The following is a 25,062-nucleotide window of genomic DNA, read 5'->3' on the forward strand; positions in this document are numbered from 1 at the left end:
CATCCCCCAGGCTGTCACCATGGGACAGGGCACAGACCTCCCCTGGGTCCCTGGGCTGTCACTGTGGGACAGGGCATGGGCATCCCCCTGGGTCCCCAGGCTGTCCCCTCGCCCACCCCCAGTGTCCCAGGGCTGTGACTGTGTAGCGGGGCAAATGGCGTCCCCGGACCGAGGACGCAGCACGTCCCCAGGCTTGGGCAGAGCCTCAGGCACAAGGCAAGGGGCAGTGCCACCCATTGCCACCGCCGCGGGGAGGGGGACAGGGACACGGGGCGCAGCCAGAGTTCCTTTAAAAACTTGTCCTTTATTAGTCTGTCGGAAGCGAGTCCCTCTGTATAGGGCATCCCACCCAGTTATAGCAAAGTGAGTAACATGAAGGGACTGAGCCCCTCCCGCCCGCGGCCCCCCCGGGCCGGGGGGAGTGTGGGGACCGAGGGGGGCCCCAGGGCAACGGGGACATCCCCCCCCACGCAGCCCCCCTCCGCCAGGACCCCCTTCCCTCCCTCCCTCCCTCCCTCCCTCCAACGTGGGGTGCTCTTCATCCTGCCCCCCCCAGGGGGTCAGCTCTGGGGCCGGGGGGGTGACACCCCAAGACCCCCCCCAGATCCAGCAGGGAGCGATAGCACCAAGGGGGACGGCTGCTCCCCGCAGTTTATTCCGCGCTCCCCGCGGGCCGGAGGGGCTGGTGGGGGGACGGGCGCTGCCGAGGCGCGGGGTCCCTCCTGGGAACGCGGGACCGGGGATGGCCCCGGCATGGGGGAGGGGTCCGGGGTTTTGGGGGGGGTGGGGTGTCTCAGCTTTGCTTGGGATTTACATTCTGGACCATGCAGTAGCACCAAAGTTCATGAGGTCATCGGTGACGGCGGGCGGTTACTTCCGCTTCCTCCCGCAGTACTTCCCTTGTGCGCAGCCCACGCCGCCTGGGAGGGGGGTGCGCAGGGTGAGCCCCCCATGCACCCCCGGACCCCGGGGGAGGCGGGGAGAAGGGCAGGGGGTGCAGGGTCCCCCCGTGGCAGCGCTCACCTCTAAAGCCCAGGGCACCGAGGGCTCCTCCGAAGGTCTTGGGGGGCTTCCCTGGGGGGGGAGGCAGAGCGGGGTGAGCGGGACCCCCAGCCAGCTTGGCCGCTGGGTGCAGGGGGGATGCACCCCAACAATGCCCCACGTGGGGGACGGACACTCACCGCCAAATCCCAGCTGGCCGGCGACCCCACCTGAAAGCAGAGCGAAGCCCTCAGCACCCACCGGGCACCCACATTGCTCTGCCCCGCACCCCCGTCTGAGCAGCCCCTGGCTCAGCCCGGTCCCCTGGGTCCCTCCCCAGGCTGTGACCGTGTCCCCGTGCTCCGTGGGCTGCGAGCGTCCCCGCGAGCCAGCCGGGCGCCCAGGTGTGCCCCGGGTGCATGCCAAGGTGCCGAGCTGGGGATGGTACCTGGAAATATCGGTGACACGCCAAAACCAGGAACTCCAACCCCTGGGGAAAGAGCAACAGCCGGTGACAGCCTGTGACAGCAGTGCCACCCCAACCCTGCCTGCACCCTGCCGCACCCCAACCCCAGCAGTGCCACCCCAACCCCAACCCTGCCGCTGCAAGAGCCCCTGTCCCCGCCGGGGCACCCGCCTGGCCTCGGGGTGCTCTCCTGGGCAGTGGCGTGCTGGGGACAGCAAGCGGGGGTGAGCGTGGCGTGGCAGGGGACACGGTCCCACCCCAGCCCCAAACTGCGGCACTCACCTGGCTGCAGCCCCCCAACACCAAAACCTGCGGGATGGGAGAGCCCTGGTGAGGGCGGGGAGCATGCGGACAGGGATGGGGACAGGGATGGGGGTCACCCCTCCAACCCCCCCAGCCGGAGCAGCCCCTGTTCCTTACCTGGCTTGGGAGGTTTCCCAACAGCTCCTGGATACAAGATCCCTGTGTCAGAGAGGGGCATCAGTGCAGCCCCCACCGGGGGCTGCAGCCAGACCCCGCTATGAGCCCAGAGGGTCCTCAGGCAGGGACCCGCATCTCTGCATGTTGGGGACATGGTACAGTACCGTCCCCATGGCATGGGCAACGGTATGGGTGCTGTGGCCCTCGGTACCTGCTCAGCGATGGCATTCCTTTCCGAGCAGGGCAGACACAAGATGGGGCACAGGGCACGGTGACCGTGTGGGGTGAGACCATGCCGTGGGACCGGGAGAGGACAAAAGCAACCCTGCATCCCATACCTCCCCTCTCCTTTTCGGCACTCTGCCAGCATGCTGCTGCCGCTCCGCTCCCCACACCCCAGCCCTGGGGAGCCCCGATGCCGGGGGCCGGCATCACTCACCAGCACCGAGCCCACCAACTCCAAGGCCACCGACTCCAAGGCCACCGACTCCAAGGCCACCTATGACAGGGACCCCGGGTGAGCGCCAGCAGGGACAGGCAGCGGGGCAGCATCTGATCTGCTCTTCGCCCAGCCCCACACGTGCCTGTCCTTCCTCGGGTAGCCCCACTCCCCCCATACCCTGGGGGAGCATCCCTCTGCCTGCACATCCCGCTGCCTGGGCTCAGCTCCTGCCCGCACCTACCTGGGATGCCGACCCCTGGGACTCCAGCCCCGGGAACACCTGCCAGAGAGACACCATTAACCCCTGTCCCCCCGCAGCCCAGCACCCCCAGCTCAGGGCACCCCCAGCCAGTGCTTGACCCGCTGGGGTGGCCCTGACACCCATCCTGGGTGTCCCTGGCACCCATCTCACAGCACCCAGAGCAAGAAGAAGACCCAGAGGGGGATCACCCCCTGCATGACACATTGCTGCAGGCAACGCAGAGCAGGAGAAAAATGTCCCCAGCGAGTCCAGGGGAGGGGGCACGGGTGGCACTTTGCACCCATGGGTGACAGCACGCCACCTCCCACGCTTGAGCCACCCTCCGCCGGGGCACCAGGGGGCACACAGGGGACACGAAGCGAGACCAGCATCCCGACGGCCACCCGAGGAGGGTGCCCGGTGAGGGTCTGAAGTGGACCTGAGGCAGGGTGGCAGAGATACGTACCAAATTTGGGAGGTTTAGCACCAGGCTGCACCCCTACTTGGGGGATGCCTGCAAAGCAAATGACACTGCAGTTAGGACGGTCACCCCTGCACCCCTCCTGTGTGCCACCATCCCCCATCCCGCCTGCATCCCCCCCTGCCACCCTCCATGTGGCTCGGTGGCTTTTAGCATCCCCAGCCACCGCTGTCCCCAAGTGGGTCCCTGACGGGGGTGTGACAAAGCACATACCTGCCCCGGGGAGGATGCCAGTACCGGGTACCCCCACACCCGGCACCAACCCGGGCACAACGCCGACGCCGGGCGTCACTCCTGGCACTCCGGTGACACCGGGCACCACGCCTGGCACCCCTCCAACGCCAGCACCTGCAGAGAGGGGGTGAGGCAGCACGGGGGGGACCCCTGTGTGATCCCCATACTCCCGTGGCATGATGTGCCTGGCGTGGGGTGCCCACCCCTGAAGCCCCCCAGCTCCCCCTGGGCCAGTCTGTGCCACGCCAGGGCTCATGGGGAGACCCCAGATGCCCATGGGGCGCACAGGGCTGCCTGCTGTGGGCTGAGCCGCGAGTGATGGGCTTCTCCAGCCGACTCACCGAATTTGGCTGCCTTTGCTGCTGCTTTTGCTGCTGCGGCCGGAGCTCCAACCCCTGAGCAGAGACAGCAAGAGGGGGGTCAGTGTCCCTGGGGGGGTCCTCTCCAGCAATGCTGGGCAGAACTCATCCCTCCTGCCTTGTCTGCATCCCCCAAGGGATGGCCATGAGTTGATGGAGACCACCGAGGTCCTCCTCACGCCTTTCCTGCCCCAGACCTGCTCCCGCACCAGCCAGGCTGCCACCACCACCCGCCTTCCTCCTCCTCACCTGGGACAGCTGCAACGCCAGGAGCCAGGCCACCTATGCCAGGAGCAAGGCCACCCACGCCGGGAACTAGACCACCTACACCAGGAGCCAGGCCACCCACGCCAGGAGCCAGGCCACCTACTCCTGTAAGGAGAGAGGGAAGGATTGGGGCTTCAGCTCAGGAAGAGAGGTGGTGGAAAAGGCGTGGCAGGCTGGGGTGGGCAGATGGATGGATGGATAAACGGTGGGGTGGATGGATGCTGGGGTGGATGGGTGGATGGATGGATGGTGGGATGGACGGATGGATGGTGAGATGGATGAATGGATGGAGGTGCGGATGGACAGACAGATGAGTGGACAGACGGATACTGAGGTGGCTGGCTGGTGGTGCAGATGGGTGGGTAGAAGGGAGGGTGGATGGACTAATGTATGAGAGGGTGTATGGATGGTGAACCTAGGACGCTCCATGCGGCCCAGCTCTCTGGAGGGCACCCCCTGACACAGCCAGGACCTCATCCCACACACAGCCCTGCGGAGAGCTCATCCCTCGCCCCAACCTACAGGGACTGTGTGCAGCGCCGGGCCTCAGCCCCAGCGAAGGGAGCAGCCTGGGGTGGGGAGGCAGCAGGAGACAGGACTCGTGGGATAACCCCAGAGAGATGCCGGCTTACCAAACTTAGCTGCTTTGGCGGCTGCTTTGGCAGCAGCGGCGGCCGCTGGAGCTCCGACTCCTGGGGGAGAGGGGGAGCGTGAGGGGCAGGATGGACCGTGGTGGCCATGCCGTCACCCCTCAGCCGGCACCACTGGGAACATCCCGAGCATCCCTTCGACACCATCTCACCTGGTATGCCTCCGACCCCAGGCACCAGACCAGGCACGCCGACGCCGGGCACGCCAACCCCAGGCACGCCGACTCCGGGCACGCCAACTCCGGGCACGCCGACTCCAGGCACGCCGACACCGGGCACGCCGACACCGGGCACACGCCCTGCTCCAGCAGAGAGGTTCAGGGATGTGGCCGAGCAGGCAGGCTCCGCAGGCAGGGGTCCTGCTGACCTCCCCACCATCCACAGCGCCAGGGGTGCCCCCTACCCCGCCCATTCGCAAGCATCCCTCCTCCCTCCCTAGGAAAGGATGATGGTGACTCACCAATGGCCGCGGCTTTTGCTGCAGCCTTTGCCGCGGCCGCTGCGGCGTCTGGGGCAACCACTGTGGGGACAGAAGGGAGAGAGTCAGGGGACTGGCGAGGCCAGCACCACCCCATTGGCTTGTGCCAGCTCATCCACTCACCTCCGACGCCAGGCACCACGCCGGGAACCCCAGCCACGCCGGGCACACCAGGCACACCGGGGACACCGGGGACACCGGGGACTCCAGGGACGCCAGGAACACCAGGAACACCAGGAACACCGCCAATGCCGGGAACGCCGACGCCGGCTCCTGCAGGCAACGAGAGGGGGGAAGTTAGATCTCATTGCAGCAACAGTTGAGAGGTGGGACCTTGACACACATCGGCTCTCGTCATCATGCCGCGGTGAGGAGAGCACCCCACCGCCTCGTCCCAGGAGAGACGCACAGCGGTGGATGCCCCTGGTGGGACATCCAGCCTCAGCGAGGCCCCATCCAGCCCCAGCGAGTATGGTAAATCTGCTGTTGTAAAAGAGAGGCTGGGAAATCACCAGCACAGGGGACCATGACGATCGTCATCATCATGGGGGGCTCCAGATGGTCCTCATCATGGGGATGACGGGATTTGGCCTTGCAGCCAAACAGGCCACAGAGGAGAAGTGGCTGGTGGTCCCCAGTAGCTGCCTGTCCCCTGGGCACTGGCCAGACTGGGAAGCTGCCCAGGGCAGTGACAGCCTTGACCTGCTGGCACTCATTAGTGCCACAAGGACAAGCATCAGGTCACTTCTGGAAGGGCTGAGTGCCAGAGGGGTTGTCCTCATGGCCCCCTGCTCAGCAGATGCCTGGCACCCCAGCACAGAGCACAGACCTGTTAACTCGTCACTGCCAAGTTTCTCCCTAAATGCCGTCCTTCCCTCGGCACGTGGTGGGATTTTTTTCTACATGATGCGGAAGAGAAATGGAAGAAATGGCCAGCAACAGTTTAGCACTCAAAGGAAAGCTGCCATTGAGCACGGCTGCTGCCAGGGGACTCGCAGGGCTCTGCAGTATGATGCGGGAGAAGATCCTGGGACCTGGCCATGTAACCTCTGGCACTGCCTTTTGGAGCAGCGCGTGGATCCCCCAGCCCTGCGTGGAGCCTTGGGGCCACTCCTGCCTCCTCTCTGCGCCCAGGCTCCCAGGTTCCCTGCTGCTCGGCGATGTCCCTCGTCCCCACTGGGCTCCTCCTCGCTGGAGCTCCCCTGGGGGTGGTTATGCCTGCTGGGCGCCTGGGTCTTGCTAGACCAAGTCGGATGCCCTTGCTGGATCCCACCAGGTTTTTGGAAGGCAGTGACCCTGGGCAGGGGTCCCTCTGCCAGGGATCTCTCCCCACCTGGGCAGCGAGGCTGAGCCCGCAGGCATCAGATCCTGGGTCAGGTCTGCTGCTGGAAAAACAGATTTGGTACGAAATCCGAGAATTCAGACAAGGTCCAAAGACACGAGTTCAGTCTCATCTGTTCACCTCCGCAAAGCAGCCTGCAGAAACCCCAGAGAGGGAGAAGGTCCTGCCCTGGGGATGAAGCCAAGCCTGGATGCAGCAGCTGGGAGCTGGGCTGCACTCATCCTGTCCCTGGATGCTTCCCCGCAATGGGCCATCAGGAGTAATCCCCAGGGGAGACCCGTCTGCCTGGGGCACCCCGAGTGCCACGGGGGGAGAGGGTCAGCAGGGGTCCCCAGGGAGCTGCTGGGGAGCTCCTTGCACCGCACAGCACGTACCGTACTTAGCTGCCTTTGCTGCTGCCGCCGCTGCTGCTGGTGCCCCGACTCCTGGGGACAAGGGAGAGAGGGACCCTCAGCCACCAGCCACTGTGGCCCCTACAGAGCCAGGCGGCGGGGACAGGGCTCCTGGGAACAGTTACCTGGCACCCCGGGGACACCAACACCGGGCACCAAGCCGGGGACACCACCAACGCCGGGCACGAGACCCGGGACACCACCAACCCCGGGCACGAGACCTGGACCTGGAGGGAAGCAGAGCAGTCAGACCCCCCCCAAAACACCCCATGCCACTGGTGGGGACATGGTCTCCCCCTGTGTTGCGGGAAGCTCTGGGGCACCTGGCTTTGAGGTGGGCTCTCCACAAAAACCAGCTGCTCAGGGGACCTGGGATGCACCCAGGAGTGGGATTCCCAGCTCCCTACACCCAACCCAGGGGTCTGGAGCCCGCCCGGCCACCCAGGAGCTTGGGGCTCCCCGAGGTCCCCCAGGGCTGTGGTTGTAAATCCCAGCTGCTCCCAGGGCTGACACATTTCATCTGGATGCTCCAATGAGCAGTTATTTGGTACTCGCTTTTCTCCCATAAAACAGCCAACAAGGGGAGCACCGAACACGAGATCTGCATCACCAAGCGCATCCCTCCGCTAACGAAGGATGGCTCGTTACAGACACCATCTCCCCAGACACCCCGCTGGAGCCTGGCACAGCAAAACTACATCTCTTGTGGAGAAACCACGCATGATGGGGACGTGCTGCCCCGTGCGAGGTGGCCAGCCAGCCCTCCAGCTGCTGCCACAAAAGCTGCTTTTTGCAAACCAGGCTTTGCTATGCCCAAGCCCGGGTCTCCCAACAGGCTGCTGGAAGCTGCCCCCAAGGGGGTAAAGCCCCTCTGCAGCCCTCGGGGAGGTTTCGCACCTTGCTGCCTTCCACCCGCAAAAGCCGCTGGCTCAGCAGAGTGTCTTCACCTTGCCCCGAGCTCTGGCAAGCAGCTGCTGGAGCCGGGGCAGGGGTCTGGGGCTGGGAGAGCACCCCAGGAGATGGGGCAGGGGCTGGTGGGGCAGGCGGTGAAGCCACGCAGCCCCGGCACCGATGCACGGCTCTTCCATGCCCCGAGAGTGAGCCCGGCCCCGCAGGCAGCTGCCGGGTCGTCCGAGACAGCAGGGAACTCACCGAAAGCTCCTGCCTTTGCCGCTGCCTTCGCTGCTGCTGCCGCCGCTGCCGGCCCTCCGACTGCCGGGATAGCGGGAGAGGGTCAGGGGTGCGGGATGGGGGGAGGCGACCCTCCCCGAGCCCCAGGGCCGAGCCCCGCCATCGCCTCACCTCCAACTCCTGGGACAACGCCGACACCAGGTACCACTCCCGGGATGGCGCCAGCCCCGGGCAGGACCCCGGCTCCTGCGGCAGGGGAGAAGAGGACCGTCAGCTCGGTGATGCAGGGACACAGCCAGCATCCCCCCAGCCTGGGAGGGAGGGAGGGAGGGAGGGAGCAGCCGCCCCAGTGGGGAGGTGGGCGGTGGACGTGCCCACGGAGGGCAACTCACCATATTTCGCTGCTGCTTTCGCTGCTGCCGCCTGTGCTCCGACTCCTGGGGAAGGACATGGGCAGCCACTGAGGTCCCCAGACCATTCCCACCCCGGCTCCCCCATCCCGCAGGGACCCTGGGGACCGGCCCCTCCTGTCAGCATCCGCCCCCTCTGCTTTGGGAGGTGATGCACCCCTCCAGGCTGTCCCTGGGGCGTCACTGCCACCCTGGTGCCACCAGACAGCCGGGCAGTGCCCAACACCCCATCCGAGGACCGGCAAAGCGACCGGGGTGCCCAGTCCCCCAGCCACGCCCGTGCCAATCCCCCGCCCTGGGGCTGCCTGGGAAGGGAGCGTACCTGTGCCAGTGGGGTACCCTGCCTTTCCTCCTGCCCCAAGGCCGGCTCCTATCCCGCCGGGGCCAAAGCCTGCAATCACAAACAGAAAGGCAAAGCCGGGTCAGGCACTGGCCCTAGGAAGGGGGGCGAGGCAGACGGAGCAGCTCCCTTGGCCCAAAGGATCTCCCCCCCCGGCGTCGAGGGATGTGGGGGGGATGCCAGAGCCAGCTCCCCCCCGGTTGAGATGCCAGTTCAAACATCCCTGCCTGGAGCTGGCTGCGGCTCAGGACGCGTCCTAGCAGAGAGCCAGCCAGCCAGCCGACTGCTGCCGGTGCCGCGGCGTGCCTGCGGATTAACGGCTCCCGGGCCCGTAGCGCGGGATGCCAGGAGAGCCGAGTTGCTCCCAGCCGGGTCCACAGGCATCACAGCAGGGCAAGGCAGGGGTCCCCTGTGGACCACCTCGCCCTGGGAGTGGGATGCCCTTCACACCGCCCCGGGGGTCAGTGGCCACGAGGCCACAGCGGCAGCCGGCGGAGCCGCGAGGAGCTACAACCGCAGAGTGAGGGCTACAAGCACTCACCGTAGGGCAGCTTACCAGTGCTGTAGGGCAATCCATAGCCACCTGGAGAGGAGAGAAGGTGGCGGGTTAGCACTTGGCTGCCGGTGGCCGTGCCCGCTCTGCCCCGCGGTGTAGCCCCTCTCTGCCAGCCGGCTGTGTGGCACCAGCCCTCGGGGCTCCTTCCATCGGGATAGTAAATCCTCCGGGATACAGCCCCACATGATGGAGCCGGGCCAGGGGATGCTCTTCTCCATCGCCTTGGGAACAGCGGCTCCAAAAAGAGCCACCCGCTCTCAGCCCCGCACCAAGGGCTGTAGAGCCCAAAGCCGGTTTTGCAGGAGCCTCCCATGACCCCTCTTTGGCAGGGGGTCCCCCAGGAGCCCCGCGGCGAGAGCTGTACCCAGCTGGCTGTGCCACAGCCGGCTCCAAATGAAAGGTTTTAATTGGAATCAGGGCTTGGGAGCCTCTGCTGAAACGTGACCTCGTTAGGAGGTCGGCGTGAAGGGACGGGGAGGGATTACGAGTCGGAACATAGCGGCCAGGGAAACGTCTCTTGCGAAAGAGCAGGATCCCACTGCTCGGGACGGCGCAGGGATGCCCGTGACTTAGCGGGGACTGTGCGTTTGGGAGTCGGCAGCACCGAGCTCCCATCGCTGCTGGCAGCGGCCTGAGGAGGGGTGATGGGCCGCCACATCCCTGATGGGGACACCTTGAGCGGCACGTAGGGTGGGGGGTGTCTCACACACCAAGCCCTCCCTCCGGAGGGGCTGCGGGCAGGGCGGGGATGCAGCTGCCTGCAGCCAGGATGGGATTGCTCATGGCAAAGCTCATGTCCCCCTGAGTACGGGACACCATCCCCTCCCACCAGCCAGCATGTGGGGACCAGATTTCCCTCCACCCTGCCAGGCTGTCCCATCGTGTCCCACGCCAGCGCGGCGTTGCTGGAAGGCGGAGGCTTTCCAGGCTGCGGTGGCTGCGAGCTGTGCCGGGTCTGCCCCGCCTTGGGGACCCGCCCTTGCCCATCCCAGGGCACCTCATCAGCACCTCGCTCACCCCAAAGCTGCGGAAGGGTCCAGCACTGGGTGACACATGTGGAGGTGACCCCAAGGGTCAAGAGTCCAAGCCCTTGGGTCTCCGAGGGTTTTGCCGGGTCCGAGCCCAGCTCCCCACCGCCCCCAGCCAGATGCAAGAGCAGCCCCCGCCCCGGGGCTGTGCGCACCCGTTCTGCGCCGGCGCGGGGATGCCACCGTCGCTGCCGGCGGGCCTCAGGGCCAATGGACGCACTGGCTGGCATGGAAAGGGGGACACAGACCGATGCCACCCTGCACAGCCTGCACTGGGGAGCAGTCCCCATCCCTGTGGCATCAGGTGGGACCCTGATTTCAGCCACAGCCTCAGGCTGAGCCCCCAGCAAGCGGGGTGGCCCTGGAGCCACCTCCTGAGCGGGGACAGCACAGAGCAGGAGCTGGCTAGGGCATTTGGAGTAAATCATCCACAAAGGAGACTTTCCACTGAAAATGTTATTTTCCGTGCTGTCCCCTCATCCCCTCTCGACCTGGACCTCCTGCAACTGGGACACAGTGCAGGGGAAACAGTGGCAGTCCCCGGGTCCATCTGCAGCATCAAAGCGAGACCCTCGACAGCCGGCCCAGTGTATCCCCGCGCTGCCAGCCCCAAGCCCTCAGAGGTGACAAACTGGCATCCCCGTGTGCCCCGGGAAGGACCGGGGTGCCAGGCAGCACCCAGCAGCGGAAACCACAGCTGGGCCACCACCACTGTCCTGCTGGTCCCCGCAAGAGGCGTGATGCACTGGCAGGGCTCCCAGGCCACGGGGATGGGTGTCCTCCCCTGGTTTATTTAAAGAAGGCTCCTCATAAAGTGGGTCAGCTGGCAGCGGCGTCCTGTCCGGGCCGCGGGCCACTGGCGAGGCCGCTGCGGGACAGAGCCAGGCACGGCCGCGCCATGCTCCGGCAGTTTGCTCTCCGCACCGGGCACCCCATGAAAGGCGGTCTGGGGCCGGGCTGCGGCCGGGAGGCCAGACGGTATCCGATGGCGGCGGGGCCGAGTCACCCTAACGAGCATAACTGTGCCTCCGCGGGAGGAAGCCGAAGCGGGCCAAGTATTTCTGCCGCCGTTTGCGGTGATGGGCCCCAGTGGGGGGAAGCCGGCAGAGCTGCCGGGGCTGGCGCCCGTGCCGGGGTGGGACCTGCTCCCCGGGGGTGGGCTCCCCCTGCCAAGGCTTTCCTGCCCGCAGCAGCTTGTTTCAGCAAGTGGGAAAACGTCCGTGGATCTACTCACTCCCCAGCACCCCAGGGATGCGGGTCCCCTGCCAGATCTGGCTGCACTCCTCCTTGGGGATGCTCTTGGAGCACGGCCCTTGGAGGGCACAGCACCCGGTACTGGCTGCCCGGCACTGCCCATCCCTCCACTGTCCCTGCGTGGGCACGGCCGGCTGGGGAGGGGCAGAGCTGGCACCCGGCACAGGGCTGGGAGATGGAGGTCCCCGGAGCAGCCCAGCCTGGGAAAGGGGTGCTGAGCACCCCCAGGCTTCCCTGGGCTGGGGCTGAGCCTCATCTGGGCGGACAGTGGGGAGGGAGAGCTGCCTGGAGCTCCATCCCTACCGCCTGCCTGCTGTTGGTGGCCTTGGCTAGAGCTCCTTGAGCCAGGACGTTTGGCCCAGGTGAGTGCCCAGCGATGCCCGGCACAAGCCCACAGGAGCCGCAGAAAGCAGAGGGTCCCTGCAAGGGCTGTGCCTCATGCCCCGAGGAGCCGGCAGGGACAGCCTGGGGTGGCCTGGCCCAAAGCATTCCCCGGAACACGCTCTCTCCTACCTTACCACGGCCGGAGAGAGGCACAGCTTCATCCTCATGGGCTGGCAGCAAGACCATCCAGGCAGCTGCCCACGGGGCTGCGATAGGCAGGGCTGCTGCTGGACTCACCTGCCCAGCGCCCTTTGCTCTGTCCTGCTGTCCCAGGGCCAGCACCGGCACTGCCGGGTCCAGGGGACCCAGGGGCACCGTGGCTCAGCCCTAGGGAACGGCGGGTCCTTCTCCTGGCACTGCTGGGGGTCCTTCACCCCTAGCCCCGCTGGCTGTGGCCGCTTACCTGGCAGCTTAGGAGCTTTGATGGGATACCCCAGAGGGACACCGGGCTGCTGACCTCCAAAACCTCCTAGTCCTGCAAAGCCAACAGCAGACTCTCACCTGGAGCCCGCGCCCAGGCTGCCACCAGTCCTTGCGAGAGGGGAGCGCCCCGGGGCACTCCAGAAGAAGAGAGTGGGTGGCTTGGGAAGCCCTGAGGCATCTTCCGGTGTGTGGAGGCCATGGCTGTGATGAACAGGCTTGGGAAGGAAGAGAAGGACAGGCGAGAGAGACGGGACACTCACCGGGGATTCCTGCGAAGGCTCCTGCTCCTAGGCAGAAACACAAAGGCACCCACATGAGCCTCAGGGCTGGTCCTCGGGGTCCAAACTAGTCTGCGTGGGCTGCATGGGCTCAGCCGGAGTTCGGCTCTGCTCGCCCACGTGCCCTGTGGGGCTGCGACCCCAAAGGATGGGCTGGAGCCAGCCCCAGCAGGATGGGGATGAGGGCAGAGCTGGAGCCAGCCCTGGACCTGCCCTCCACCCCGGCATCCCCAGGGGATCGAGAGGACCTACCTGGACCTTTCGGCTTGACTCCAGCACCAGTGGGTACTCCGGGCAGCACCCCTACACCAGGGAAGCGGACACCTGCGGCAGAGACCGGAGGGGCCAGGTAAGCTGGGTGGGGCATTGTGGCGTTGCTGGTACCCGAGACCCCTGCACCCAGCTCCCAAGTCCTTGTCACCCATCTCTGGCTCAGCATTAACCCTTGTACCCTGGGACAGGGTACCCTCCTCCACCAGGGGCTTGCTGGGACACCCCTGTGCCAGCCTCCCCGCGCCCCCCGGGCAGAGCTGCCGGTGAAGGGTTTGCTCCAGCCCTGCGGCTGCCTGTGCTTTGGGGGGGGGCAGGCTGCCCATCAGGAGCTCGGGGTGCCTGCAGGGTAGATGGCACCCACGAGTGGGTCCCATTCGTGACAGCAAAGCACCAGCCCACACCATGGTACAACCAAGCCCGGGCATCGCTCTCTGTCCCAGTGATGTGCAGTGGCTTCGTGCAAGCTGGGGCTCTTTGGGGAGCGGGAGGGGGGGTCCTGCCCGCTAAACCCCAACCCTCCAAGGGCAACAGGCAGCGCTTTGGCCTTGCAGTCATTTGGGTTGGGTTTTTGGTGTTGTTTCTTTGTTTGGTTTGGGTTTTTTTCCCTTTTCCAAATGTCTCTCATTATCAAATCATGTGTTTTCAGACATGGAAAAGACATTCCTGACCAGCAACACACTTCTCGTTCTGACAATGTCGAAACTTCTTGTTTTCACAAGTTTTCCTCCCCCAAATTACTTTGCAGTGAGGAATTCCTCTCCCTCCCGCTACCTCCTCCCCCTCCTTCCCACACCGCCTTTGGCTGGGCAAGCCGGCCCTGGCGTGGTCCGTGCCAGCTCCTCTCCCGGTGCCGATGCCGCCTGCTCCCGCGGAGCTTGGCACGAGACCCCCGGAGACGCTGGGTCCCCTCGCCTTTGGCACGGTGGAAATGTCACTACGGCCCCAGTGAAAGGGTTTGGAAACTGCAGGCAGCAGTGATGGGGCAGGCAGGGAGTTAGGCAGGCGGGCAGCACGGGGCTGCACGCAGCCTTCTGCAGGGCAGGGTGCTCTGCCTGCGTGGGCAGGGCAGGCAGGGGGAGCGTTATAACGCCCAGGGTGCAACTAGCCACAAGGCTATCGACTCAAACCGGGGTGCTGCTGGCAGGGTGGGGACCCCTCGGAGGTCAGGGTGCTGCCAGTGGGGCGGGGACCCCCAGCTCACCTGCGCCAGGGAGCACGCCGCCTGGGAAAGCTCCAGGAATCCCAGCGCCTGCCAGGTGAGAGAAAGGCAGGGATGAACACCCAGCTGGAGCCGTTCCCCGCCCTGGCCCCCTGCTTTGGGGCCGCGCACCTACCTGGTACTTTGGGGGGTTTCACTGCCGCACCAACCCCGGGCTGCACCCCGCCTGGTGCCACCGCACCTGCAGGCAGCAGAGACCCCCTGAGCCCCGGCGCACTGGCTCCTGCCCGCCCTGGCAGGCATGGAGACACGTCTACCCCAGGCTCCGCTATGCTGGGACGAGGGGTGTTTCCTACCTGTGGAGACCCTGAGGCCACCAGGACCACCGATTCCACCCGCGCCACCAATGCCAGCACGTGGGGGCATTGGGAAGAGGAGTGTACCAGTGTGAGATGCCACTGCTGGGCTGCAGGTGGCCGGAGCGGTGCCAAAGGAAGGGACAAGCTCAGAACAGCTCTTGAGGGACGAAGGGGACACCCTGAGGCAGCACCAGGGACGGGTCCCCCAGACCTGGGCACAGGGACCAGGCAGCTCGGTGCTCTCCGCTCCTGGGGGCTCGGGCTCGGCCAACGCCCCTTTCTCAGCACACCAAGATGTGCCAGGGTCCCTCCGCATCGGCGGGGATCCCCGCGAAAGCAGCGCTTCCCGCTCGCAGCCCCCCAGCTCCATGGGGAAAGCTCTCCTAACCCAGGCACCCAGGGGACGCCGGGCGTCCCTGGGGGCTGCCCAAGCCCTGGCGTTGCCTTGCCCAGCATCGCTGCCTTGCCCAGCGTCACCGCCTGGCCCAGCATCGCACTGGATGCCCTCAGCACCCACCAGCTTTCGCAGCGGCCTTGAGCGCAGCGGCGGAGGGAGCACCGGGGAAGACGCCCCCGGGGAAGGCGCCTCCGGGGAAGAGACCCGCAGCACCTGCGGGGAGGAGAACAACCAGCGTGAGCATCCCCAAAAAGCGGCCGGTGAGAAGGCGTCCTGCCCTCCACGCTGGCTGTGGCGGGCACAGGGGTCGTGCGCCGAGCGGGGCTGCGCGAGGGTGCCGGGGGCCGGCGTTAGGCTGGGCGAGGCGGTGGTTAGCAGGCGCTGGCCTGTCCTGCGCTGGCTTCTCCCTGCGTCCCCTCCAAATACCTGCTCCCGTCCACATCGCACCCGGCACCAGCTGTGCCCACGCCACCCAGGGCACCCTGTGGTGTCACCGGCTGCTGCGCACGCCAGGGTCCCCTGCGGGCCCGGGCATGCTGGCCGGGCCACACGCGGGCACTGTTCCCCCTGCTGCAGACCCCATGGGGACCCCGTGTCCCTCCTCGCCTATCACTGCTTGGGGTCACCCAGCCGTGGCTGATGCCGAGATCTTGGCCGCAGGGCTGCCCGTTGGTGGCTGCCGGTCCCTCGGGTCTGGGAAGGGCGCCCAGCCCCGATGGGACCCACCAGGCAGGCTACAGACAGCACCCGATGGGGACACGCCATGTACTGTCCCCAAGGTGGGTGTCTGGGGACATCGCCCTGGGGACAGGCCGGTGGTCTGTGCTCACCTGGCTGCAGGCCAAGTGGGCCAAGTCCCCCGAGGCCTCCGACCCCTGGAAAGAGAAGTGGGGTGAAGCAGGGGGGACGGCCAGGGCCAGAGGAGCAGGAGCATCCCGCTTGCACCATGCCGGTGGGACGGGAGCGTGCTCTGGGGACGGGCACGGGGATGGGTGACAAATGTGCCCGCCGGTGTCCCGGTCCCCCATCCCGTCCCCTTCTGCCTCGCCCGTCCCCCACCCCGCCAGGCCACAGGGGGACGGAGCCGAAATGTTTATGGCTGAGGAATGAGTCCCTCTGGCTCCGGCCAGTGCTGCCTTCCAACATCTGGGGCTAATCAGCCCTCGCTCCCTCCAGGCGCAAATTCCACTGCCTTTGGCTCAGGGCGCGGACACCGCTCCGGCTGGGGCTTCGCGGCCGCGCCGCGTTTGGTTTTAATTATGCCGAAATAAAGGGCCTTGTTTTTCTTTCCACGAGCTGAAATCTGAGTAAATGGAGGTTGCCGGCCCCCGCCTCGGCCTGGCGCTCCCGTCGCGCAGACGGGCCGGCTCGGGGGGCCGGGGGGGTGCAGCGCGCCCCTGCTTCGGGGCACAGCAGGTACCCCTGGGGCGGGCAGGGAGGGGAGACCCGGGTCTCCGCCTAAAGGAGCATCTCTCCCGGGGCCTCGATGGGCACCGGCATCTCCGTTGGCACCAGATTTGCCCCCTGCACATTCGGTCCCTGCTGCCCCAGCACCTCCCAGCCGTGCCCCAGGCTCGGTGCCCTCGGGCTCTGCATCCTCCTGCTAGCATCTCATCTCTCTCTCGGTGATGCCCCCTCTCGCCCCCTCATTTCTAGGCCAGGCAAGCCCCAGCATGGGCTGCAGAAGCCCCAGCAAAAGCTGCTCGGCCACGAACGCAGGCAGGCGGAGGTGCTGCCAGCTTCCCACGGGCACCAGCTCCTGGCAGGGCTGAGCGAGCGTTGCCCGGCTTTGCATCTTCCGGAGAAGCTTTGGCACAGGTTCGCAGGCAGCAAGCACCCCCAAAGGGCAGTCGCGGGGGCTGGAGGGGAGAGGGCAGTGCGCCGAAGCGGGGATGAGGGAGGAAGGCTCCCTTGTGGCTATGGGGGCTTGGCGGGGGTTAGTGTGACAGGGCAGGGCGGAAAGTGCCGGCTGCTGCGTGCCTTGGCCATGGGGGTGCCCAGGGTAGGGGGGTCCCCTTGGCCACGTGGGAGAAACATGAGGGCAACAGGGGTCAGGAAATATCCTGGCCACTGGCATGAGCCAAAGAAAGTCCTTCTACCTGGTTTGAGAGGTTTTGCTCCAGCCCCAAGTCCTAGGAGAGAGCAAGTGGAGAGGGGTCAGAGCCATCCTTCCTCCGAGCATCCCCCGAGGTGGGGACACAATGTGGGACGGGGCCAGCCTCGTGGCAGACCCCCCGCCTGCCACAAGACAGCTCTGCTGGGGGTGCTGCCCCCCTCCCCGTCCCGGCACACCCTGGGCAAAGGGGTCCCAGCACTCACCTGCTCCCAAACCTCCAACCCCAGCACCTGCGAGCAACAGCACAGTCTTAGCACCCATCCCTGTGAGCGCCAACCACCCACCCACCCATGCCAGGCTCCCGGGGGTCCATGGGGAGGCAGAGAGGGTCACAAGGGTGCAAGGGGATGTGGCATCCCCCCGGGATGTCCTCAAGCTTTTGGCTGTAACACCGGGGACAGGCTGTGACCTCTGAGCCCCTCTCGTGGCCAGGGCTGGGCAGGGTGTAGGTGCCAGCCCTGGGCCAGTGACCCCCAGCGTAAGCCTGGCACTGCCACCCAGTCCTGTCCCTATGCCATGGGGCTGGTGCTGGGGCAGCCACGCAGGGCTGAGCGGGCAGACAGGATGTCTCCCTGTCCCCTCATCCTGGCTCCAGGTCCCCAGCCCTCCATGCTGGCTCAGAGGTACTTGGGGACCCCCCAGGCACCTGCCCCATCCCTGCAAGCAGGGTGATGCCCCCCCCAACGCTGTCTGGACCCCCTTACCTGGGAAAAAGCCTCCTGGGACTCCCACTCCCGGGATAGCACCAGGGACCCCTACAAGAGAAGAGACCCTCGTTAAAATCCCCCCAGGCATCCAAGGGTATCCGGCGCATCAGGGCGGGGGGCACCTCCTGGGATGGGAGCTGCTCCCTGCGGACGGGGTGGGATGCAGAGCCCCGGGGCGAGGGCTCAAGGGCCGGTCCCTGCCTTGCCTTGCACACCTCAGTCTCCCCAGTGTGACAGTGGTGACAGGGCTTGGAGGTGACCAGCCGGGAGCTGGGGAGGGCATCTTGGTGGAGGTGTCAGCAGGACTTGGTCCTGCATGGGAGGGAGGGACACGGAGCTGGCACAGAGCGGGGCTGGCTGGTGTCCAGCTCTGCTTCCCAAAACCCGTCCCGTACCACAGCCAGCGCCGTCTCCATCACCTCCAGCTTAATGTGGCTCTGGGGGGATGGGTCCAGGCATGGTCATGCATGGGGGGGTGAGGCTGTCCCAGTTCATCCCTGCAGCCCATGCTGGTCCCAGCCAAGCCTGAGCATGCTTGGCTGTGGCTGCCCCATGCCCAAGCTGCCTGCCCTGCCTTGCCCTGCCTGCTGAGGTGCCAGCGGGAAGAGCCAGCTCAGGCCAGCAGCACTGGGGTGTTGGACCGGGGGGACAGTGCTGAGACCCAGCGAAACCACCTGCGTCCCTCTGCACATCTCTGCGAAGCTGAGATAAGCACCCAGGTCCCACTGCTTTCCAAGGAGTCTGGAGCTCATGCTCAGAGGTCGTGCTCAGACACCACGGCAAAGTTTTTTGGCTGGTTTGGACCCTGGCAAAGGTCTCTCCTGCAGACCACCAGGCAGCCATCCCCTGGGTGGTCTCCCCTGCTCCATCAGGGCCATGGATGGGGTGGAGGCTTGCGGGTGGGTTGGCAGCACAAGGAGGCTGCAATGCAGAGGGATGCTCCGCTTTTGGCTGGCGTGTGTTTTTGGCAGTGGGGGGGTTGCCGCGAGGTTTGCAGTGGGATTTGCAGGACAGCTGGCAGGGCTTGCAGTGAGGCTGGCAGGAGGATTTGGGGGTTGCTGGAGGCAAGCACAGAGCTGCCGTGGCCAGCACCCCTGTGGCAAGCTGCACCCAGCTCTCCTGCCTGCTCTGCACAGAGGGGATGGAGTTCAGGGTGGATGGGCACATGGGGACCACTGCATGTGGGACATGTCCCCAGATGGGGACACATGCAGTGGCACAGCCCTGGCAACACCACCACAGGCTGCACAGTGCCCAGGGGCTGGGCAGGGTGGCCAGCACAGGCAGGTGCCAGGCAGGTGGCAGGGCTGGCACGCCACGGTGGGGGACACATTGTGCTGCATATCTCTTCTCCGTCTCAGATGTGGTGCAAATTCTGGGGTTCCCCCCTCGCTGTGCCCCATAGCCCCCCACTTCGCCCCAAGAGCTGCCTGCTGCAACATGGCATGGACGAGGGTGTCCCCTGGGCCCTGCTGGCATGTGTCCCCCACCACCCAGGGCACCTGGGGTGGACCCCCAGCCCAGCTGCACAGAGAGACCGGGCGCCAGGATGCACCCACACGTGTGTCAGGACACACACGCGTGCAAGAGGGGTGCCAAGCCGTATGTGCACAGACGATGTCGGGACACACGCACCGGCAGGACACACGCACACACCGCCATCGGGATGCACACGCAGGCGGAGGACCCGTGCCAGGACCCGTCACACAGCCCCCACGTGCCCCAGTGATGCCAAAGAGCGGGGCTCAGCCCTGTGCCCCCCAAAACCACCTCCCAGGGCCCTGCCAGGGCCAGGGGCCGAATCTGGCCCTGGAGCAGCTGATGTCCCTTGGAGCGGAGGGGACACGTGCTCGGTCATCGCTCCGGCCGGCCGGCTCACCCCTCTGGCACGGCACAGCCCGGCCCGGCTGCCAGCCAGGGGTTTACGGAGCGGCTCCTTTTCCCGGCACATTCCCCCGCCCACCCCCGCCGGCTTGGAAAAACAAATCCCAACTTCTTGCCTGTTTCCAAACAAACTCCGAGCGTCCACACATCGCCTGTCCTCCCCCACCCGCCCTGCTGGGAGGGGACACCCCACAGCCACTCGGAGCGAGAGCCGGCAGGATAGCCAGGATCCGGCCAGGGACCCCCATGCTCAGGGCCAGCGACCGTCCCCCCCCAAGCAGGAGGGTCCCTGCTGCGCTCAGCCCCTGTGGTGCCCCCCAGCCTCAGCCCCCCATGGCCAGGCAAGGTCCCTGGTGCTGGGGTGATGCCAGGCACCCCGGGGACCCAGGCTGAGCTCCCCTACCCCTCCGTCCCCCTGTGCCAGCACTGCCTGGCAGAGACCCCTGGGGAAGCTGGGACAAGGCAGGATGGCTCACAGCCTTCCTGGGGCGTGTGGGGACCCTAGAAAGGTCCAGGTGACACCTGCCCCCAGCCATGGCTGCCATACTCAGCCCTTCGTCATTGTCACCCTCCTGGGCGCTGCGGACCCTGGCAGGGGGGTCCCACTGTGGTGCCGCTGTCGCTGCCTCCTCCCTGGGCATCCCCCAGACGCCATCCCAGGGCCAAGGCGCGGTGCTCATCCCAGTGCCTCATGGCAGGTCTGCACTTCTTGGAGGGTTACAGGGGATGTGCCGGTTCATCAACCATCTCCACGCCCAGATCAGGAGGCGGAGGGGGTCAGCAAGTGCTGGCAGGAGCCTGGATGGCCGGGGGGCAGTGGGAGAGCCGGGGTGGGGTTGCCATGTGGCTTTGGGGAGCCGAGGCTTTCACTCAGGAGCATCGCAGGAGGCTGCTCCTCCCTTGCTGCTCTCCCTGCTGCCAAGCACAGCCAGGTCTACGCTTCTCTTGAAGCTCTTTTACAAGCTGCCTCGGCACTGGCAGAGCCGGGCTCGTCCTGGTGGGGAGGCAGAGCCCATAGCCCAGCTTGGGGTCTGATCCCTAGTGCGGGCACTGCCAGGGGGCACGGGGGTCTCTGACCTGCTCAGCTCTCTGGCTGAGGACCAGCCTCGAGCAGCCAAATTCACCCCAGCATCACCAGTCCCACCCATCAGCAGCACCACCGCAGCTCGGATGTTGACGGCAGCCCACGTGCTCGGCACTGGCTACACCGTGGGCTCCCCGAGGCTGCACCAGCCTACGGCAATCGCTCTCTGGCCGCTCTCTGTCCTTCCTCAGCCCCGTCCTTCCCCAGCCCTCACCTTCCCCAGCCTCAGCGGCTCGGGGTCTGCTCCCTGGTGTGGCGTGCCCCCCTTTGGCCTCTCCATCCTGCGTTCCCTTGGCACATCGGGGAAGGGAAAACTGAGTCACTAGCCTCCCAGGACTGAAGGAGCTCTGCGCTGCCTCTGCCCCTGCTCCGAGCCTGCCGGGACGCCGGGAAGGGGGGTTTCTCCTATCTCCCAGCTTGCCTCCTGGGACAGGGCTGGCTGTAAGCCTGCAGAGCACGGGGCTGGCCCCCAGCACCCCAGCACCCACCCCGGGGATGTCTTCTCAAGCCAGGGGCAGGATAATTTGCATCCGTATGTGCGGCCCCAACTGTGGTAGGGTTTGACCCCTGGAGGTGTTCAGGATCCGGTGTGGAACCTTATTTACAGAAACTGGACTTTTTCTTCCATAGCTCTGTACCACAGGTCACTATTTGCAATATCTGCACTATTTTATCATCTGCGCTATTTCTGATTGACCACTGTTTGTATCATCTGCACCATTTCTACCTGCATCGCTGCTTGCAGCTTTCTTTACAAGCCAGAAATACAGATGTCTTCTCTCTCGACAGCTTATTTTCCCCTCCTTTTGAGACAGACCAGGATCCACCACAGGACACAAGCTCACACCCTCGCCGGGCGGCCAAACCTCAGACCCACCAGCGGACCTTGCCGCCCTCCCTGCGCCCGTGGGTGACCGCTCCCGGAGAAGGCTTAATGCCTAACCACCACAGATGTTTCCCCTCTTCCCTCACGCCGCTGTTTTCTTTTTCTTGGGAGAATCGGTTTTGGAAACATGCAGTCTCCAAGCAACTTTGAAGCTGCGTTGCATCCCGGCCTGAGCTCGCTGGTAGCAGCTCGGGAGGGAGCAGGGGGGGCTGCTGTCGAGAGCCTGGCTCCTCTCCAGCCCCCCAAGGCTTCAGCTTTCATCTCTGAGCCCTGGCAGACAAGCTGCACCCTGCAAGCTGTTTGCAGAGGCAGCCGCCCCAGCAGGCCGGTGCCTCGGGGAGGTGCCTGGCTGGGAAGCGGAGATGCCATCCCAGCCCCACAACTGGCACTACTGGCCCTGGGGCACCCTGGGGACTCTGGGTGTCCTCGGAGGGTCTCCACGGTGCCCAGGAGGGATGCCAGCACACCCTGTGCCAGCCTCTCTGCACCCACCCGAGCTGCCCCCCGTGGTCCCAGAGCCTGCAGGGCTGGGACCCCCCGGGTCCCTTTTGTCCCCCCTCTGGGGGTGCCGTTCCCAGGGGACCCCCTGTGTTCTGGCACGGGAAGCAGTGAGGAGTGGATGGAAGCACTGCGGGACGGACAGCCCTCTCCAAACACTGGGATTTGCTGCACTTGGCACCTTTTAGGGAAACACACGGCAGCTTTCCTACGCAGCGGCCTGGATCCGGCCGTACACATCCCCACGGTGCCCAGTACAACTTTGCTCCCCCGGGGGGGTGCAGAGCACCGGGGGCTGATCCTGACCCGCTGCTGGGAGCTGCCCAAGTACTGCCAGCTGCTGCAAGCTCGGGGCTCAGCCCCTCGGCAGGGGCACTGGGGGATGGGGACAGTCTGTATGTGCAGGGGGGCCTCACCGCTTTTCTCTCTCGACGCTGGGACCTCTCAAGGGTCCCTTTCCTGCCAGGCTGGTTTGGAGCTGCCCTGGCAGCGGGTGCTGGAGGATGCTGTCTTGAGCCCTCTCCAGGTGGCTGCACCCCATCGTACCCTGGCATCCCCCCCACCCTGTGCCACTGGCCGTGCCTCTGTCCCAGCTCAGTCCCCGAGGGCTGGCAGGGCAGGGAGCACAGCTGAGCCTGCCCGGTGCCGTGCAGCACACCAGGCTGCAGAGACACCGGTCACTCCTCCATGGGGAAGTGTTCCCCGGTGTCCCCATCAGCACTGGGACCATCCCCAGGGCCAGGGCCACCTCCACTGTGAGCTGCTTCCCAAACCAGCAAACACCCCTGGAGACTGAGCCAGGGACTGGAGTGGGACCAACAGCCCCAAACTGCTCAGAAACTGCTGCAGGCTCTTGCCCCAGGGCCAAAGTCTTCCTGACACTTTCCCAGCTGGCCACTGCTTGAGAACTGGGGAGCAAAGCCACCATGGTTCAGCAAGCCAGTGCAGAGCATCACTGCCGGGGATGGAGAGTGTCCAGGACAGAGCTGCATCCCATCAGGGATGGCACCTTGACCCTGAGCTGTAGCTACCCCGGATCAGGCAGTGGCCCAGCTTTACAGGCAACCGTCTGGCTTGGCACCGCTCTGGGGTCACGCCGCCTGCACGTCCGGGGGCAAACCAGCCCATGGTCAGGGTCCCGGGAGCCCACCACACTGGGGCAGAGCAGGGAGCTGCAGGGCACCAGCAGATGATGCCGCAGGCTGCAGAGAGCAGCCCCGAGGGCTCTGCCCGGGGCAAGGGGTGGCCCAGCCTGCAGCTGCCTGCTGCCACACACAGCCCTGGCACTGCCCTCCCCTGCCCACGGGATCCTGCCTTCTGCCCTCCTCTGGTCCTCTGGGGCCGAGAAGCCCCACGTGATAGCCCTGGCACTGACCCCATCACTGATGCTGGCTCTGCCCATCGCACGCTCTCCATGGCACGGCACGGGGCGACCACCGCCTGGCTGTCCGGCGGTGGCTGTCCCATCCCTGACCCTGCTGTCCCCACCTTGTAGACCTTTGCCCAGTTTGGACATTGCAGGGGGCTATAAATCTGTGCTCAGAGCTGCTCTCCCCCCTCTCTGAGCGTGCTCGTGGCCCAACCACGAAACACAAGCCATCCGGCAGGCAGCCACCTGCTGCGCTGGCCACTCCGGCTTCATCACGTGGCACCACGGGACCACACCACTGCACCCTGGCTTTCGCCTCCCCGCCCCGGCAGCAGGTTTGCTGCATATGCATGTGCTTGCGCTGGGGTGTCACGCAGCCCCTGCCGCGGCCCGGCCAGGGACCGGCCAGCGAGCCATGAACCGTGCCACGCACTGGTGGATGGACCCGACGCTGGTGACACGAGTGCACGGAGGACGACGCGAGGGCCACCCCAGGCACCCCGAGCCTGCGATTCGGCAGGCTGTGTCGCAGCCACACACTGCGCAGCAGCTTGCACACATCGACCGCGGGATGCACACGCATGCACGCCCCACTGCCCCTCCAGCTCACGCCGCCATCGCACCGGGGGGGCGACGGGCGCCAGCTCCCCCAGTCCCTCACAATTGCAATCCCCGCGGGAGCTTGGCAGCCACCCCTCGCTGCCCTGCCCTGCACGCTGCCTGCGTCTCCCCAAGCCTCTCGTGTCCCCAAGCCTCTCTCCGGGGCGCAGCACCTCGCAGCCTCCCCCCGACAAGTGCTTCGCGCAGCAGTGACATTCCCGGGCTGCCTCGTGTCACCCCCTCGGTGACACCCCGCCCCACCCGGGCATGGCACACTCCACCCGCCGGGTTGGGGGGCAAAGAACCCTCCGGGGAGGTGGCAGCCAGGGGGGCCTGCCCTCCCACCCTCGGGGGAGTCCCCGAGGCAGGGCAAGGGGGCTGCCTGTCCCTAGTCGGGGACACGCGGCCGGCGCAGACGTGGGGCTGCCCGGGGAGCTGGGGTGGGGGGGCAGCAGCCGAGCCCCGGTGCCCGTGGAGGGTCCCTGCAGAGCCGGGGAAAAGCGCTGGCCGGGGCTCGGGGGAAGGAGCCTTTTCTTTCCTTACCTCCTTGCTGAGAAGCCGGGAGGATGGAGAAGAGGAGGAGGACTCCGGGAAGGAGGGGTGCAGCTGCCTGCCTTGCCATCTCTTGAAGCAATGCCCCCGTGCTCCCGCAGGCTGTGTGTTTTATCCCAGAGCTGCTTAATTGTTGCTTCCAAGGATGCGAGGGGAAGGGGAGGGGGGGTGGAAGGAGGGAGGGGAAAAGGAGAGGGAGAAGGGGGGAGAGAGGCGCAGGACACTACGTCATGAGGAAAGGGCAAACACACACAAGCCTCTCCAGCCGATTGGGCTGGCGGGTTGTTTTTTTTTGTTTGGGTTTTTTTTTTTTCCTTTTTCCCCCTTTTTTTTAATTCCTCTCCGTCGCTGCTGTCTCCAATCCGGCCGCGCCTCTGCCAAAAAAGCTGGAAGGGGGGGGAGCTGCCAAGGCAGCCTGCGGGGAGAGGGCAGGGGAGGGCTGCGCCCACCCCGATGGGCCACCGCGTCCCCGGGCGGCACCGGGGGGTTCGTGCCCCGGGCGGCACCGGCGGGGTCCCGCGTCCCGGGTGGCACCGGGCAGATGGGGCGGGGGCAGGTGGGGACCGGCCGGGTCAGGGGATGGGGGGTTCCGGGGGTGCAAGCGGGGCGTCAGGCGAGGAG

The 25,062-nt window shown here is 66.1% G+C and overlaps 1 protein-coding gene across 27 annotated transcripts; it reads right to left on the minus strand.

Annotated features, from left to right (window-relative positions):
- Window positions 1-528: 528 nt before the first annotated feature.
- ELN (elastin) lies at window positions 529-24,628 on the minus strand. Of its 27 annotated transcripts, none has more exons than XM_075518137.1 (34): window positions 24,433-24,628; window positions 17,566-17,616; window positions 17,065-17,091; window positions 16,845-16,877; window positions 15,576-15,620; window positions 14,866-14,958; window positions 14,165-14,230; window positions 14,032-14,079; window positions 12,810-12,881; window positions 12,540-12,566; window positions 12,260-12,331; window positions 9,191-9,217; window positions 8,617-8,685; window positions 8,277-8,321; window positions 8,056-8,130; window positions 7,906-7,965; window positions 6,879-6,980; window positions 6,736-6,786; window positions 5,143-5,292; window positions 5,002-5,061; window positions 4,694-4,840; window positions 4,524-4,583; window positions 3,874-3,996; window positions 3,607-3,660; window positions 3,245-3,379; window positions 3,017-3,064; window positions 2,551-2,589; window positions 2,307-2,366; window positions 1,868-1,909; window positions 1,730-1,756; window positions 1,430-1,471; window positions 1,182-1,211; window positions 1,024-1,074; window positions 529-920 (listed from the first exon to the last, which is right to left on the minus strand). In XM_075518137.1, exons 1-34 carry the CDS (start codon window positions 24,509-24,511, stop codon window positions 871-873), a joined length of 2,160 nt encoding a protein of 719 aa, XP_075374252.1. In that variant the 5' UTR covers window positions 24,512-24,628; the 3' UTR covers window positions 529-870. The 27 variants fall into 27 exon arrangements, with proteins under 27 accessions (XP_075374252.1, XP_075374250.1, XP_075374253.1 ...); XM_075518135.1 differs by having other exon boundaries at window positions 6,736-6,783; window positions 9,176-9,217; XM_075518138.1 differs by having other exon boundaries at window positions 1,868-1,894; window positions 9,176-9,217.
- Between the last annotated feature and the right edge of the window lie 434 nt (window positions 24,629-25,062).

The sequence above is a fragment of the Mycteria americana genome, chromosome 15, assembly GCF_035582795.1.
Source record: "Mycteria americana isolate JAX WOST 10 ecotype Jacksonville Zoo and Gardens chromosome 15, USCA_MyAme_1.0, whole genome shotgun sequence".
Lineage (NCBI taxonomy): Eukaryota > Metazoa > Chordata > Aves > Ciconiiformes > Ciconiidae > Mycteria > Mycteria americana.